A 15,805-nucleotide genomic window follows, 5' to 3' on the forward strand; every position below is an offset into this window, starting at 1 on the left:
CATATTCTTGATCATTAAGTACCACATCAATTACGACGTTTAGATCTACGACGTGTCGACTAAACGTCATTACACCCATCCTCCGTTCCCTCGTTCGCCAAAGTATATAATTACGCTTTAATTATCCTCCGCTCGAGGTGATTCCGCGGTTACGTGAGAACGAGCGTTCGTGTGCGAGCTAAACATGGTGACTACATGACTCTTACACCAACTAGACGCTGTGTACGTACTACACGTCCATGCGGCACTTCGATCGAGCCTTCCTAATAGAGATTCCGTGAAGCTTGTCGTTTCCTACCGGAAGAAACTTCGATTCCGTGATAACTTAGGGTATGCAATTACCATCCATCTAGCGGATGGCATGGGTAACCGGGGTGGTCCCGACCCGAGGGCCGAGAAAGGGTGAGAATGTATTGGAGCAGACGAATCGCAGGAGCATAAATCGACAGCAAGCAGTTGAAAATCTTGACCTTGATGCACGAATGGTGATATCTACTATTATTTTATAACAATCGTTTACTTGTCATCTATTATCAAGTTACTATATTGTACCCCTATCGATTGGCGAACTCGATTACTGTCCTTTATAAATTAAAATATATTAATTTAGTTGATACATTTACTTTTATTAATGAACAATCAAATAAAAATTTGAAAGTTTAAGAAAGAAAAAGATGAGAAATAAATAATAAATTACTCGAAAAATAAGAAAATAGTAAAAAACGAAAATATCGCACCATTTAAAAAACGATAGACACGTTAACATACTCAAAATGATATTTCGAATATTTTTTTTTTTTTTTATTTGTCTGATTTCTAGCCAATGCATTTATTGTTACGGGTTACTATTGTCAGAGATAATAATAAACGAATCAGACACGAATCAACTACGAATCGAATACACAAGCCATACAAGTCGCACGTTTGGACTATCGTACATTCGCGTCGCGAATACTACGAAGGGCTGATCGATCTGTCACGTATATTCCGAGCGCACGCGAAGGGGTAGAAAATCCATGGCCTTTGGTGGACCTTCAAGGTGCTCCCTTTCTGCGCCAGTGATCGCTTCTCTCTTTTTCTTCTTCTGTTCCCTCTAGTCCTCTTCTTTCTTTCTTCCTCCGTCCATATTCGATGACAGATCGTTCAGCTGAAACGAGTTTTGCTGACTAACGGCTCGCTGTTTCTTTCGCTCCCTGCGTCTTTTTCTTCTCTCTCTCTCTCTCTCTCTCTCTCTCTCTCTCTCTCTCTCTCTCCCAATGGCTTCGATCCGTCGCCACAGTAGCAGCAGCAGCATCAACAGTAGTAGTAGTAGCAACCATCAACGTCGACGATGGAATTCCGATCGGAAGATTAGAGGAAACGATCGCGCGGCAGCACAGCAGTCGTCCAGAACGTTTGTGAAGAACTTACGCGGAGAAATCTCGCGAGAGTTACGAGTCTCACGGCCGAGTTAGGGGTCGAGGAGGCATCTTTTTCCGGCAGGAAGAAAGTCGCGGACGAGGAAGTAGAAAAGGCGCGCCAGGAGAAAGAGCGAGAAGTTTTCCCGCACGGACCTATCTCCGCGTAGGCGAGTAAATAAATAAACTACGAAGAGACTCGAAAGTATCGAGATTTCTTCGTTGTTCGATCCGACTTGCATCTCGCAACCTTCCTCCCATCTCCGTATCCGTCCATCCACTCCCTTCCTCTCGTAGTCCGCTTTTATTTGTAATTTTATTTATCGTTTTTCTTTAACATTAACCGCAAACTCGATACGTTCTTTATTGCTTCGCTTCTTACCGATGCTTTTATGAGTTCCGCTTACACGATTTACCTTCGCCGGGGTAAATGCGAGAAACTGTTCCGTCTTCTGTAGTATTGTCTCCTCTATGTGGCCGCATTTCCCGCCGGGTTTATCCCGCTGCCGCGCCGCCACGCCGAGTCTTCTCTTCTATTTTTCGTTCGATCTCCTGGCGTATCTTCCTCTCTACGGCACTACTACCGCTCACGGTCTTAATAATTCCGGATGGAAATGGAATTTGCACGCGTCCGTATCCACGCTGTCGATGCAACAGTGATGGTATAGTTTTTCGCTTTCGGCGCACGTGTAAAATCTACTATCCGCTGGGAGGTCTAGTCCTTCATTACGACCTACCATTTGCGTTGTAACGAACGAACAGCGGTTTCGCCGTGCCCCGCGCTTCATACATGCTGTGCATACATATAGAGAATTCACGCCCGCTGGCTTGGAACCCGGGTTGGTATACATTAGTGATTATGCCGCGATATTTCGGTTTTATTGTGCGGTCCGTATACCCTGCGCGAATTATTTAGCGAGTCCTGCGCCACCGAACCGATCATTTATCGTTGTTATGCCGCGGCAAGAGCATGCTATTGCGAGGGATCGTGCTACAGGCCGGTCATTCGAAAACTGATCAAATTAGCCCTCCAAGTCCTCTTTACGTAGGCGTAACTTGATTAATGGAATAAATCAATTAAATTATTGAATGCAGGACTAACGTAATCATGGCCGGTGTAAATTACGGAGGGCAGGCAAACTAGAACGTGGCTCTGAAACTCTATGCAACTTGTATTTTTGTAAAACAAATATACATATTTTTGTCTTCTTTGTTAACGTTATCTTTTTTCGATTATTTTTACATTGTAAAAGTAAATATTAAATAACTTTTTTGCATTTCTAAAAAATATAAATGTTCTATTCCATGTTTCACTAACATATTAAACATACATATTTTTTAATATATACATTAATTTTTTAATATCTTCTTCTCTTTTTCTTTTCACTTTAACGTAAATCTCTCATAAAGACTTTTTCACTCAAAAAATCGTTCTCTCAGGTCATCTTCAGCGATCTTCAATGTAATGTTTGAAGATATTAAAGATTTTTAAAAAAGTTCACTGAACGAGATTTTGTTAGGTACGTCGTAAAATCGGATGTTGTAATTGGGGAGAATAATGAGGAAGGATGTGCCAGAGCGAAGGGAAGGTAATAGGTAATATGCCGAGAAGAGGAATGCAGAAATTATATAATGAGGGTAAAGTAGCGTCTTGTTTCAATGAGATATGCATTATCTTTCTTGTATATATATAAAATAAAACTATATATCGATCGATAAGTCGCAAAATACATCTTGGTGGTGCGCCAATCTGTTTAACTCAGCCGTGCCTTGTGCACAAAAGCAAGCAAAAGCTTTGACTTTTCACAGCGAAATTCTCCATGATATTTTCATAATTGAATGCTTCATCGAGAAGGAAATCAAATGAATACCTCGAGAAATAACAGTTGCTTAAGATTTCATTAGAAGCGTGAATTTCTCTCTTTTAAACAATATACAAAGTTATAAATTAAAGGCAATATATTTTTATTATTAATACACTGCGAATCTGTGATTTTTCTTTAATTTTTCTCTAATCATTTATTTCTAACCATTTATTTTTAAGATTGCATAGCATATGTAATTATATGATTAAATTGCGCTATTATCGATAAAAGTGAGTTCAGAATATGGGCCTGATCTTTAAAGTCATTAATACTACCATTATTTATTTTTTATAATCCAGTACTACGTCAAATATGAAATAAATTGTTATTTGTCAAATATATGAAAGGATAAATAAACTTAAATTAACTATTGTAAATCGATTTGAATATAACAATTTGAATAAATTATATATATGAAAGGATAAATAATTCTAAATTAACTATTGTAAATCGACTTGAATATAACCCAAAATTATGTTATAATAATTATCTTAAATGAGTAAATAAGAAATTTAAAAAGATATAAAATCACACAATAAATATCAGCACTAAGATCTAACTATGATCTGTAAGATATCTCGTTCATATTGAGTTTTCAGTCGATAATCTTTATTTAAATAAAAGAGATTTTAAGTACTAACACAATAGAAATAAACTATAGTATCCTTAGATATAGAAAACTTAGAAAATGTTTTCAAAATACGAGTTTTAAGACTATACCATTCACGTATATCTGACAAGGAATGTCAGATATTTTCGGAAGTGACTGAAATTAAAGAGAAAACGTAGTAAAAAGACAAGTAAGATTACCATTCTATTTCAAACACTATCGATTATAGACTAAATTCTTAAATTATCAATCAAGTCGACGTACTTCCATTATAGAATTTAGTCAGGCATTTTAATGATTCACTGAATAATTTGCATATAATGGATTTTGCGGGTATGGTATATCACTCGACCAATATTGCGCTATTTGTCGATATTATGAAATACTGTTCTGAAATTCGAAACTACTTCGTTTTCAAAGTGCATGTATATGCCGTTGTAAGTGGATAAGATCTCGACATTTATGAGATAAAGTGCCAACTATAATCTGACAGAATTGCACGCACCACTGTTGACATTGCGACTATTTCGCGCACGCAGAAAGCAGTTGACGTTCGTGTAGCTTATGGTGAATATTCTCACCTGCATTCTAGAATCGCGCTCCCGCCCCTGAGGGTGTACGCCGGAACATTTATGTGGAGTAGCTTCAGAGCAGCGACTGAAACAGAAAAAGAGAGAAGAAGCTCGTGTGAGATCGCATAAATGTCAATTGCGAGTATATACGTCGTCGCCTGGGGGTGCTATCGATGCGATGTCGATGGAAATGCACGACAACGATTCCTCGGGTATTCGATTATATTGCCGATAATAAAAGAGGGTAAAAGATGCCTTTCCGAAATAAAAGCATCATAATTTTTAGTTAATAGTTATATTAATATAAGCACAAGGAAAGTATTTAAAAAGAAAATTGGAAGAAGGAGCGAAATAAATAATATAATTATGAAATTCTGTTATCACGAAATTATTTCCCGAAATATCTTTTATACATAATATTTCGTTCAATTTAATGATATTTGATTGAAATAAAATTTATACGTTCATCGAAATTGAAATAACATCGTAAATTACTCTCTCATTGTTAAATTAATTAGGATATATTATTTCTTTTCTCTTCTGTATGAAAGAGCCTCCTGAGTAACTCTGAGCTCAAAGTTTCTAAGTTTGTAAGAGAATGGATGAAAGAGCTGTTGCAAAGGTTTGCTTGTTAGATCAAGTTCTAACTATTTCTTGATCTATCAGGAATTCCCGAACAAGTACTACTTCAATACTACTCGCCACCAATATGCAGGTCGACTTGAACAGAGAAGCGTTTTCAAATCCGAGACTTTCTTTCATGCCTAAATCGGTAAATCTCTTGACCCACTGCCAAGAGCGCACACAATAGAAGTATTAAAAAAAACGGTACCACGGTTACTCGACCTACCGCAGATCTTTTTACGGAGAAGTATCGCGCCGACCTTCGGCTCGAGCATTCAATAGTGACGAGGGTCGGCAAAGCTTGGAAAATTGTGCCGCGATTGGATGATCCAGAGAATTGGAAGTAGATCGTACTAGATGCTCAAATAATGGCAGATAGACTCTGTCGGAATGCCTTTCGAAATTACCTTCCTTTTCTATTTTTCCTTCATCCTCTCTGCTCTTGACATGTTCGCGTTAAAAACGCAACGATATATTTTGAGATATTAATAATCTCTTATGTCACTAAATGATGTGAAATAATATTTATATGTTTTTCACTAAATTTTATTAAATTAAATTAAATTCCAGAAAAGACCTAAATATATTGATATAAGTATCAATATTTAATTACACCGTTTGTTTAAATGCCAAAGATTTCTATAAAATTCTTGTATTTAGTTGGTTAAACACTACGGTCCTTTTGTTTCTTACGCGAATAAATTTTTTAACTCGTATAACATTATTCTACAGATATTTTTATAAATATAATATCAATATCTTTAAATACCCATCAGACTGAGTTCTCCATTTTTAATAATCTGCTGAGTATTCATTCCGTCTGATAAAAAGAGAAATTACCGAGCAACATAGGTCTAAGCTTGACTCTTATATTTTTTTAAACGTAACAAACTACACGTGTACGTAGAGTACATAAGTATGCACGTGCAACGACCAGTGGAGGTCAGTATCTAACTTTGTCGTCATTGCTGTTGTCGTCGTCGCTGTCAGAAGAATAGGGAATGTACGTGAAAAGCAAAAAGGTTAAGAGCAAGAATTCCTAGGTAGAGACACGAACTAAAATTTTCAGTACAAGATTAAATGTGGAGGCTAGAACATTCTAGACGCCACGCCGGTCTTGTCTTGTTCTACGTTCGTGCACTCGTAAATGTAACCCGTAGACAGTTCGTACGATGAAGAGATCTCATGCTAATTCATCGTAGAATAAAGTTGGAACTATGTTCCGTTCATGGCAGCAATGAGAAAGACGTAAGAGTCTATTCCGTACTCAGGTTAACCGCAAATTTTGATGTGTGTAAACTTCGATAGCACATAGCTTGCTCGGAACAAGCGGTACTTTGCGATCACTCCATAAAAGATAAAAAGTGTTAAATTCTATGTTATAATAATTATAATTACCATAATTATCGACTAAAATAATTGAATTTAAAATGTCAAGATAAAACTTTAAAATTTTTAATATTTTGAAGTCTAAACAGAGCCAAAGTATCAATAATTTATCATGAACTCTTGTAATTATAAATAAAGTAGCAATATTGAGACATCAATTATCTTCACAGTTATTATAGACATTCATTTTATAGATGCATCATGTAAAATATAAATTTAAGTTCATGTTGCGACGAGGTGTATTTCATCTCTCGCCTCGCGCTCCAGCCGCAATGTCTTCTTACCCTTTTGCTGACCTGTCGATCCTTTGGAGCTTCCGATGTCTTTACCCGACATGGTAAGTACCAAAATTCGAACGTCACTTCGAAGTTTTCGCCCGTCCTAGGACACGTCTAAACAGTTTAGCCAGCGACGCGCGCACGAGAAACGTCGAGCAAACCGAAACTTTCTGCGGAAACCTCACGAGCTTTCGTAATTGGAGAAGAGGGGAGCGGGGGGAGGGGGGGAGACGAAGAAGGACTTAGGTCCGCTTCTCGATTCTGCATATACTTCGCAAAGTAAACTGGTAAACTGGTAATGTTCATCTGATGGAAATTGTTATGCCCTGTCAGAAGCAAGCAACGGGTGACATAGGTCCGAGGCAAATCCGAGTTTCGAGATCACCCTAAGAGGATTAGATAAGGGAGAACTGCCCACAACACACCAGTGTAACACATTGTGTTGCTGTTTTTGGAGCATCACGGACGAAAATCGAAGCTGTCCTCTTCCGTATATTCAATTGCATTTTCTGACGTTAGAATATTTGTGAACTTAATCTTTGTACCATACGAGTACAAATTACACGACGTTGATTTAAATTATGCAAACAAATTCGTTAAAACATTTAACTCTCCTTTTAGTTTTACAATCGTTCACCATATCGCTTTTGTTTTTACTTGACAGATTTTTTTACTTGTTGCTCTAGAGAGGAGATATTGATAGCGTTTTGTGCGAAACAAAACGTACGCGTAAGGTTATCCATCCACGTGATTGTCGTTGTAGTCGTTAAAACACAACGGATCGGCGCGGTTGGAACCAACAGGGTCGAACAAACGGGGAATAACGAACGCGCTTTGCATCAACGATGTGACGTTACGCTATTATCCGCAACTCGAGAAGAAAAGTGACTCGATTGTCGATGCACCGAACAAGCGTAGAGCTCGTTGAACCCTGATTAATTCGTAGTTTAATCGTAAAAGAGAGAGAGAGAGAGAGAGAGAGAGAGAGAGACGCGACGACGCGTTCAACAATATTTGCGTCTTGCTGATCGTCACCGGCTTTCGTTTCACAATGTCCATCGCCTACCTAACAATAACGTCTCTCCGCTTTCGATATGTATTCCAGCCTCGACCATTGAATTACACGATCGGCTTCAAGAGAGATAAGCGACCTCGCTCTCGACGAAAGTCACCTTTGGTCGTGACGCCGGCCAAGAGAGCGCGATTATATTCCATCGAGAGGATCGTGCTTCGATTCGGCTCGAGAATTAATTGCACCGGGGATTCGGCTTTGCATAGCTGTCGGAGCCGTCGCCTCTTCATGGAAACTCGCTAAGTTCGAGGCAACGATCACGAATAACGTAGGCTCTCCCTGTGCGATGACTTAACGGTAGTACTAAAATTTGCATCGAGAATTTTGAGCAATCGATAGTCTACTTTCTCGTGATAATAATGCATCACGGTGTCTGATAGCTTGTAACAATAAGATTACGGACAAACTCTTCTTCGTACATCTTTCTTTTCTCTCTTTTCAGAAAAAAAAAACTTTGAGAATATAACGATTTTTCTAAAATTAGAAAAGTAATTAAAATAAAAATAATAGTACAGAAAGCAATTAAAAAATGCACGCTGTTGAAAATATATTGCTATACACATTAATATCATGTGACATCCGATGTCGCGTTTATTCTTAAATATGCTATTTATTGTCGGTTTTTTACAGTTCATCATAAATCTTGATCTTCATTAAGAATTTCTTTATATGACATACACAATCTCACGCGGATTAGAGACTTTACGCGAACAATGCCACTTTATCAGTCAGTGTAACCTCGAAACTACCTTGTTCTTGCTCTAAACGACATTAAGAGACACCCTTCTCGCGCGGGCTATGTATTACCGTGTTAACGCGGGTTATGTTGTTCTTGTACCAGACAATGCGGAGAGCGCTATTTCTGAGGATATGACAAGCTAATTTCACTGTAACTTCTGTTGATATCCTTTCCACGGACTATTTCTGAAGATGGTAAACGCGAAATGCAAGAACGCAGAAAAATGTGATAAATCTCTTTTAATTTTACGTTGTTTTGCAAATTTTGAAAAATAAAAATTTCAAATCATTTTATTCAAACATCTAATACTTGTATTTTTTTGCGAAATCTCGATCTGCTTCGAGGATTGTACGGGATCCATTATTGAACTTTACGTGGTTTGACAAGCTCGTGCAATCACGGAACTCGAAGTCTCATCTCCTTATCATATTTCACGTTGGAAAGCGGAACTGTAGAATTTTTAACAAGGTCTCGATGAATATGCGTGTTATAACATACTAAGACCCAGAAATGAAACCATAGCGTAAAGTGCGATAGCTCCGCATAATGGACATGTGCGCGGGGAGGAGGCGGTGCATAGAGAGTAGGAATGCCCCGTTGTGCACCGGGACTCTATTTTAATACTGACTTATCTAAGAGCGACGTAATAACGCACCTAAAAAAGCGCTATCGTTAAAACTTCTTGCGAGTCGGGGCAGCGCACCGAGGTATCTTTAATTTATGCAGTGTCCGCGTTTCGGGCGTTACGAGAGGGAGGGAGGGAGAGACAGAGGGAGAGACAGAGTAGCCCTCCGCGTTACGGTGGCTTTCCCGGAACGAAGTTGAAATTCATTATAAGCAGACATTAATTTTACGCGGATTAATAACGACGCTTCCCTGTCCTTTATCACGGGCGGAACACCGTGAGTCGGCGCCGACGCGACGCCGCGTCTCGCCCTGCTGTGTTTTAATTAATTCGTGCCACGCGCACGTGTTTGTGTAGCCTGTCATTTCGTCGCTGTCTTTCAATTGGCCGAAAGAGACGCGACCGAGCGAGGGATGCAAAATTGTAGGGTGGAAGTCAAATACCGGCTAAATGCCACAAATGACGTTCAGGATTTCAAACAAAAAAACATTTCAAATGCCGTGTTTATACAAATGCTCATTTAGTATACATTAACTAACTAAAGGGGTTTAATTAACATGCGGCAAATAAGAAGATAAGATTGTGGAACGGGACGGATATATCAACGGTACTGTGCCTTGAATGTCTTTTCAGAAAAAAATTTATATTTATTTCAATCTTTTTCTCTCCCAAATGCAAAATATTCTTCTTTTATTATAATAAAAATATCATTTACGCCATTTGATTTTTATTTCACATTTAATAAAATTCTCGTCCATCATTCGTTCCATTCGCTATCATAAATATCGAGAGAGCGTTTGACGAGACTACACCAAGAGTGCATGATCATCAGGTTCGCTACGGCAAATCGTATAATAAGCGGGTATGCGTATATGTATATGATAGTAAGGAGCGCGGGCAATCACTGTTATCGCTCGAAGCGACGATAAGCTAGGATCGCCTAATACGATATTTCTGCCGAGTCCGACAAAAGGCGTTTGTTGTTCCCTCGGCGAATTTACCGCACTGCGCCGTTACTCGAGCAAACGAGTTGCGATGTCGAATCGATGATACCTACTCGCCTGCGCGTCATCGTTTTCGTGCGATCCGTCCCGAGGCCCCTGCTTTTCAGAGCTATCGGCCCGTCGTCATGCCGGTTCATCGCGTGCAAACGCTTTTTCCTTTCGTGCCCTTTTATCCGTGCCATTTTTGCGCGGAGTCATTACCATAGTTACGCCGGGGCTTCGGTTTTATTTCGAAAATTCCGTTCGGTGAATTCGCGCCGATCGGTTTCCCTCTGTTTTCGTCCGTTATACCTATCACTGCTGCGCAGCGAGCGAAGTAGGCAACGTTATCTCGCGGCTCGATATATGGATGAGCTGTCACTGTCCTATTTCTTGACGGCGCCTACATAATACGTAATTACACGGCATGCGAAACGATATTAGTTATTCCACTTGCAAGATATTGATGTATCACAGTTCTTTGTTCTACCGCCCGTGCATAACAGAAGAACAGCCTGAATAATTCAGCGGCACTTTCCGCGCAACGTAATAGTCGCTTTGTCCCTGACTCCCGGCATTCAAGCGCCTCGTCTCTTCGCTCGTACTCGCGCGATCATTGTCATCCGGTGCTTGTGGAGAACAGACTTATACGTATAAGCATATAGTCTCGATTCGAGATGCTGGTAACTAATTGACGAAACAGCTGCGTCGACCGGTATATAAATTTGCCATGTCAGCCAAAACAGTGCCGTTAATTTTCTCCGCATCATCAATTTTTTTCCACTTAACGAGAATTAGTATCTCGAATCTTGAATCTCAATACCGAATGCATGAGATTAAGATATGTATCTCCGGGATGCACATGCATATGCATCTTCCATAAATTGTATACGCAGCTAAGAGATACACGTTGCGATCTTTTGATCTTTTAATGGACCTAATAAGAATAAATCTCTCCCCCTTTTTATATGCAAAATAGATCAATAACAAAAACTGTAATCAGAATTTTATTTTATTTTTTCCCTCCTTTTTATTTCACCATTTCAATCGGTAAGCTTAATAAAAATCTTGCAAAGGGAAAATTAAAAACGGTTCTTGCTACAATATTTAGTTATCATATAGATAACTTGACGATTCTATTATGTGTGTGCGTGGAGATTTAATTTTGAAGAAATTGCTTCGGACGGTCTCTTAACGAATCGGCGGAAAAAAACTGGGGAAAGAAAATCAGTCTAAAGTAGTTCTGTCTGGAACGCGAGATTAACGAGAGTAGCAAGAACGTAATGTAAAAATACACAAGCGGAAAGAGAGAGGGCAACCGAGGAATCGAGTATAAAATTGTCCATGGTCGACGCTCGCGCGACGAGCAATAGGGCCTTTGTCTGGCGACCGCGCGGCGGTTGAAATAAAAAATAATTAGTTGCTTTCAGCTTCTAGGCGATATAGTACCGCAAACTCCTTTGCGCCAGAACGGACGGTTAAGCTTTCCAGGTTGGATAAAGGAGGAATTAACCGTGGAAGTCCTTTATATTCGTTCGCGACGTTAAACGCGACTTCTATTGACCCGGCTTCCAACGTTCGTGTATTCCACCACACTAGATTTCAGCAAACGTTTGCCAATTCACGATTGCATCCTTACAGTAGTTAAACATGATTAATTATCAGCTTTTATGTATTTTTTGGTCATTAAGTCTGCAAGATGGATCGAGATTATTTAACGACGTAAAAGATACTCTGCAGGGTTTCTCAAACTTACGTAGATCGCGACCCATTTTTTAAAATGACAAACATCTGCGACCTATCTAGCTTCAGGGCTTATGAAAAACCAGGGAGAAGAGTAAATTGTTTATTTATTTATATCACTTTAATCTTGCCACTTTTTAAAATTTTTTTATTGAATATAATTTTATAAATCTGTCTCTCAAAATACGAAGTATGAAGATTGAAGAAAATATGAGGCACAAAGGTTTATTTTTTTTTCTATTTCAATTTTTGACGTCGCGTCGTATCAAAGTGAATTTTCGTGTACAAGAAGTTAAATAATTGTTTAGGAATTTATTTCGAAATTTTGTTTTCAATTCCTACCGTAGCTAAAAAAGTTTTCGCGATCCATCAAAAATCAATTTACAAAATCAATCTACTAAATGATCGCGATCCATACTTTGAGAAGCAATGCTCTAATGAGAACAAACAAGAGCCGATGTTTTACATTCGAGTATAGTAATAAGTTATAATAATAATATAATTGCCACGTAATGATAAAATGAATAAATAATAAAACAAATAAAGTTCAAATTCATAAATGATAAATGGGCATGAATTCGTTAGAACCCTAATATTCGAGAGTATATGTGAAGGTGCTACCACGGTGCGCAGTAATATTTAGTTTCGCTGAATAATTTGATTGTCTGAACGCTTATCATTCTGTCACAATAATTCGCCTGAGGACCTCGTGGTAAAAGTTATAAGTGCCTCAACGTGCATGGGTATGGTTGTTTTAGACTATTCTACTTAACACGCGAGAGGCCAGCTAACTCTTCCCCGTCGTGTGTGTTCACATCGAACAAACTTTACGCGTATTCCATTTTCCGTCGCTCTCGAATATGCTACGTAGTTATTCCGGGGGCGATTGTTCCGTCTAGAACCGTCTTCAAGCGTTTGGCCACCGTCGACAGCGAAATATGACGCTCCTAATAGGTGAGAAACAAGAGATAAGCCGCTGACCAAAAGTTTATGCATTAATCCCTCATAAAACAAGGCTATTAAATAGTAATTTTCACTAACAATACGTCATTAAATTAATGATGAAAATGTCTACTTGATGGTTCTGAGGAAATATTCACGAGCGTCGTGGCTAGCGAATAACCTTTTCCTAAAGTCCAAGTGTTTACAGAATTAACCGAGTACACACAGGAATTATCGATAAAAACATTAGTGCTCGCCTGATTAATGCGTTTGTGGTTTCAACGAGGGTTTCACATCGACGGAGTTTCGCGTTACATGGCCACGTTCGATAATTCGTGCCGCCAATGACAAGTCCATTTCTTTTACGAGACCTGGGCATTTGATTAACCGAACTAGATTATATCCCAATAAAGAGAAGTACCTGACAGTCCCCTTATCTTATCCCGTGCCACCTGTCCGAACGGGTTAAGACTTGTATCTGGTCACGCTACACGAAGTGGATGTTCTCCTTATATACACACCGTGCACTCGGAATTAAAGCCTCGGAAAATGTAAGACCGGGGACACGGCTAAGGCGGCAATGGTCGACCGGTCGGCCGAGCATTATCGTATTCAGATGAGCTTCACGTGACTGGAAGAGCGACGCTCGACATTAACGTTTCCATTATAGCGATACGACGTACCGCGGGTTCTCGTCCGCAGGTGTAATCCTCGAGTTTAATTGTCGCGCCGGGGACAACAGAGAGAGAGTGGCGCGTTACGTTCACCCCTCCCGTTTCGCTCGTCCGTGCCATTCCGAAAATCGTCTCTCTCTCGGGCGCGATCCTGCTATGAAAAGTCCACAATTCCCGGGTGCACTTTTCACGACCGTGCATCGTGGTTACTTCAAAAGCATACAAAATGGCAAATTCAACGGGAAGCGATTTGAGCAATCTCGGATTATTGTGAAAAGTTTTTAGCCAAACTGGTATACAATTGTCTCTTTTATTTGTTTTCTCAATTATCAATCAATCGCAGCTGATTATTTTTGTAAATGAAATTTTTTTATACTCTGCTTTTCTTGCCAAGTATAACCTAAATTACTATATGGTATTTCTAATTATAAGATACTGGCTGTATCGTTTTAACTCCAGATCCCTGGAGTTCTAAACTCGCCGGGATCGCGCAAATAACTACTGTAATATCACGAGAGAACGAGGATAGAAACAAATGCCGATCGTTCGCGTTATTACAGGTAGCAGAGATATTAAACAGGGCGCTCGCCTTTCCTTTCGACGTGGATATAAACTGCGCGCGGACCGAATGTGTGTTCTCGCCCGATACGATCCTCGCTCTCTCTAATTACAGGTATCCATGAGAGAAACGCGATATCTATAGAATTATTTCTCCTTTATTCGTCGCGGAAACGAGCGCATAATTAGACATCCGACCGCAGGAAGTTAGAGCTGATGCGACTTTAAACTGACGTCTGGACTCGCATTTCGCCGCGGATGGAAGTAGATAGAACAACGATCGTTAACAACGGTTCCCGCGCGATTATTTCGACGAACCGACGAAATAATCGTACGTAGAGAATAAGTTTCCAAAGCTCTTCCTACGTGAATTCCACGTTAACGCTCGCATCGGAGCTTACGCCGTCTGCGCGAAATAACGGAAAGTTCCTATTAAAAGCCTGCGTAGATAAGGAAAATTGAGCAGAATTAGACGATCCATTTGTCTCAAAAGAGAATTAATAACTTTAATAAATAGGTTTCACACCTTCTAAAAAAATCTGATTTATTTTTTAAAAGATAAAATTTTATTATCTAATTTTACTTTTACTTTTCAATGGTTTTGCTCGTAGAGGAAAGTTACTGAACACATACCAATCGTCTAAATCTTATTAATATAATACTTGAAACCTTATTACAATTTTCAAGTGTACTTGCGTACAAATACCAAATAAAAAATATGAATAATTTAGGAGCGATATGCATTCGGTAACTCTCCTTTACGTCAAGATATTTTATTAAATCTCAAAAAACAGATTTTCGAAATATAAAATGCAAGTGAGATGAAATAACTAGTATTCTTATAACCGATTTTTATAAATCGCAACAATATATTATGCATCAATTCTCTTGTCATTTTTTTGCCTTCTTCCTCTCGCTTTCTTTCCTTTTTGCATCACTATCTTAGAAACTTTCTCTTGCGGTTAAACTACTTCAAAACTCAATATCGCTGTTTCGTTACACACCGCTAAGGTACGTACATGCACGACTGCATACTGGCAGCCGCATTGCCTTGACATTGACGAATTGCCACACGTTTTGCTCTTCTCGGAATTTAAATGGTACCATCTACATATCTGAAAACGAAAGCTTCTCAGCTGGAAGACGGAAAAATTCTTCGAATGAAATTGCTTCCGAATATGCTTTATTCACTAAGCCATTGCCATTCAATCTTTATTAACCCCTTTTTAGTCATCTTTTATCAGTCTTTTATTAATCATTTTTTACTTAACTGTTCCGATAACGATTGGAAACATTTTACTTCAAATATCGTCGTTGATATACAATGAGCACAATTTAAACAATTTTATCTACAAAGAAGCTTTTGAAACTTTTACTTTATATTTTCATATTTCACTTATTTTTTTTTAACGAAGGACATTGATAAGGCTTGATACTTTACAATATCCAGGAAATCACAAAAAAAATTATACAATTATAAGAGAGAATAATTAAATATCATATACAATATATACAGTATTATGAAATAAATGAAAAGAAAAATAAAAGGCGCAATAAAGGAAAAAAAAATCAAATTAAAAAAAATGGACATTATAAAAAAAACAAAAGTTAATGGACAGTTATATTGTCGGTGGAAATATGTAGATATTTCCGCAGGAAGAGAAAACGAATCTATAGGAAATCTATTAGCAATTCTGACAGGTCGAAAGAAACTTTTTTTAATCAGATTCATTC

The 15,805-nt window shown here is 38.6% G+C and overlaps 1 protein-coding gene across 2 annotated transcripts in view; it reads right to left on the reverse strand.

Annotated features, from left to right (window-relative positions):
- The window catches only part of LOC105200921 (cell adhesion molecule 2), an 88,122-nt gene that overhangs the window by 47,001 nt on the left and 25,316 nt on the right, over positions 1-15,805 (reverse strand). Inside the window, exon 3 of one of the 2 annotated variants that reach the window (XM_011168726.3) lies at positions 4,454-4,529. The exons of the other annotated variant lie outside the window; for it this stretch is intronic. Coding sequence (XP_011167028.2) covers positions 4,454-4,529 — 76 coding nt within the window. The remainder of the gene's footprint in view (positions 1-4,453; positions 4,530-15,805) is intronic. 2 annotated transcript variants of the gene reach the window in all.

Source organism: Solenopsis invicta, chromosome 6, assembly GCF_016802725.1.
Source record: "Solenopsis invicta isolate M01_SB chromosome 6, UNIL_Sinv_3.0, whole genome shotgun sequence".
In the NCBI taxonomy this organism is placed as follows: Eukaryota; Metazoa; Arthropoda; class Insecta; order Hymenoptera; family Formicidae; genus Solenopsis; species Solenopsis invicta.